We start from the raw sequence: 2,321 nt of genomic DNA on the forward strand, positions 1-2,321 counted from the left end.
GTATTTTACAATGTATTTTTGGGATTAGTGCACATCAGCTTGGCTTTGAATTTTTAATAAATCTAAACTTAATCCCCTTTACTGAATTGTGGGTACTCACTGTGTGGCGAATTTGGTTACACTGTATATTGAACTTGTGGATGATGTTAACTCCCTTCTATTTCATAGGCTCCTAAAAAGGTCCATTGCATGAATAAATGGACAAAGGGATCCGTGCCAGTGCTCAAGCAAATGTAATACTAACAAGCATCATTTAAGGGGTCTTCATATTTATGTTATACATTGTGTGAATGTATTCTAGCAGAGAAGATCCCTCCCTAATCTTCATATGTGGTTTTAGTCTAAGTTTTAGAGCTAATGTTTATCAAAGAGATGAATTGTAGGCTATATTTTCACTACTATTTTGTTGGAGAAAAACAGCCCTTAGAAATAGTTATTGTGATATGAAACTATACCATAAATAATAGTGAATATTCATTCACTGTGAGGGTGATAAACACATGGCGCCGACTCCTGGATGTATTGGACTCCAATGCGAACAACTGCATTTAGTAAAACTTAAAGATGGAGACTATTTAGGCACAAGTTTCAAAAGCAGACATTCACTAGTACACTGGATAGACCTGTTAACATTAATCTACCACTATATTCTACCTTGTAGCTTTCATCCCTGAAGATGTCAATATCGATAGTCACACTCAAGCATGCTTATTCATGTCTCAATGTTTGTGAAGTTTTGATACAATCTAGAAGAATGCACTTGGATTTTAAATGCATTTATGGTCACTTTTAATAAGAAAAAGAACAATTTACATGGATCTGACATACGGACACGGAACTGTTTTCATTTTATTATTGCAAACGATTTAGAAAAGTTTAATATATATAGAGACTAGTATATGAGACTAGTGCTTTCAATATTTACATCATTTACCCCTTAAGTGCACTATTTGTACAGTGATCCACACTATTCCAGGACACAGTGAGTTGCTTAAAATAACAACATAATTTTTGTTTAATACTGCCTGGCGGTGACAACTCCCCTAAAGTAGAACCTACTGCAGTTCTCCCAAATATTTAACAATCAGCACATGTTGAGATTTGCTGAGAAGTAGAACACACATATGTTTCTGCTATTGTGCACTTTCGGTATTATTGCAAATATAGCAAAATGAGAACAAAACATAACAAAGTGCACTAGTTTTCATGGATAGACTACTATAGTTGTTAAAGGTGGGAGTCTTCGAGATTGCTAGACACCTCTAGAGTTTACTATAATGTCTTCTGAGGTTGCCTACACTGTTCTACTTGCTGATTAAATTCATCCTATTGGTGTTGTCGCTCTCATGTTGTTGAAAGTAATGCTTGGTAATTTTCTTCGCCCTTCTGGCAGCAGCTTGAAAAACCAAGTAGAACAATTCTGTCATGTTGAGCACCAGGCAAATCGTGGATACAACCACCATGAAATAAGTGAACACAGTCTTCTCAGTAGGTCTGGAAATGAAACAGTCCACCACATTGGGGCATGGCCAATTATCACACCTCACCACACGAGGCATCTGGAAACCAGTGTACATGAAGTAGAACATGTACATGAAAACACTCTCGAAGAGGATCCTGAAAGCAATACTGATGGCGTAGGTCCACCACAAACTGCCCACGATGCGGACCTTTCGGAGTTTGATTTCTTCTAAGTCATTGGCATCGAGGCAGCCCTTTTTTTGCTTGGACAGTTGCCTTTTCTGTTTTCGCCTCTGGTAGGCCACGTGCATGGCCACTAAAAGGGCAGGCGTGGCTACCATCACAAGCTGCAGGCTCCATAGTCTGACATGAGATACTGGAAAGTAGTGATCGAAGCAGACATTCTTGCACCCAGGCTGTAGAGTGTTGCATTCAAAGTCCGATTGGTCGTCTCCCCAGACCTTTTCAGCAGCCACGACAAGGATTAAAATGCGAAAAATGAACAGGACGGACAGCCAGATTTTCCCAATGCTGGTGGAATGTTGGTTCACCCCTCCGATTACCTCGTACAGTGTTCCCCAGTCCATACTCCTCGCTGCCTCTTCCTTCGAGAGAACATAAAATAAAAAGAATGTATTTAGATAGCAACGTTAACAGTCATAAAAGGAATATGGCTTACTTTCCATTACATAGACAGTTGACTGTTTTTATAATTTATCTAAATAGCACATGATTTTTTGACTGTTTTTATAATGTATCTAAATAGCACATGATTTCTGAATGTTTTTACAAACACAAATGCCCTCATTCCTAAGAATTAACTTTAACCAAGAACAGAGAAAACAATATCTGGGGTCAGA

At 38.3% G+C, this 2,321-nt stretch overlaps 1 protein-coding gene across 1 annotated transcript; it reads right to left on the reverse strand.

Annotated features, from left to right (window-relative positions):
* Nucleotides 1-1,274: 1,274 nt before the first annotated feature.
* Nucleotides 1,275-2,062, reverse strand: LOC147698622 (gap junction beta-2 protein-like). Its single transcript, XM_086933469.1, has one exon. It carries the CDS (start codon nt 2,046-2,048, stop codon nt 1,305-1,307), a length of 744 nt encoding a protein of 247 aa, XP_086789595.1. The 5' UTR covers nt 2,049-2,062; the 3' UTR covers nt 1,275-1,304.
* Between the last annotated feature and the right edge of the window lie 259 nt (nt 2,063-2,321).

The sequence above is a fragment of the Lissotriton vulgaris genome, chromosome 8 (assembly GCF_964263255.1).
Source record: "Lissotriton vulgaris chromosome 8, aLisVul1.2, whole genome shotgun sequence".
In the NCBI taxonomy this organism is placed as follows: domain Eukaryota; kingdom Metazoa; phylum Chordata; class Amphibia; order Caudata; family Salamandridae; genus Lissotriton; species Lissotriton vulgaris.

Coding starts and splice junctions, on each gene's coding strand:
- LOC147698622 (XM_086933469.1), bottom strand. CDS start 2,048: ATGGACTGGGGAACACTGTACGAGGTAATCGGAGGGGTGAACCAACAT.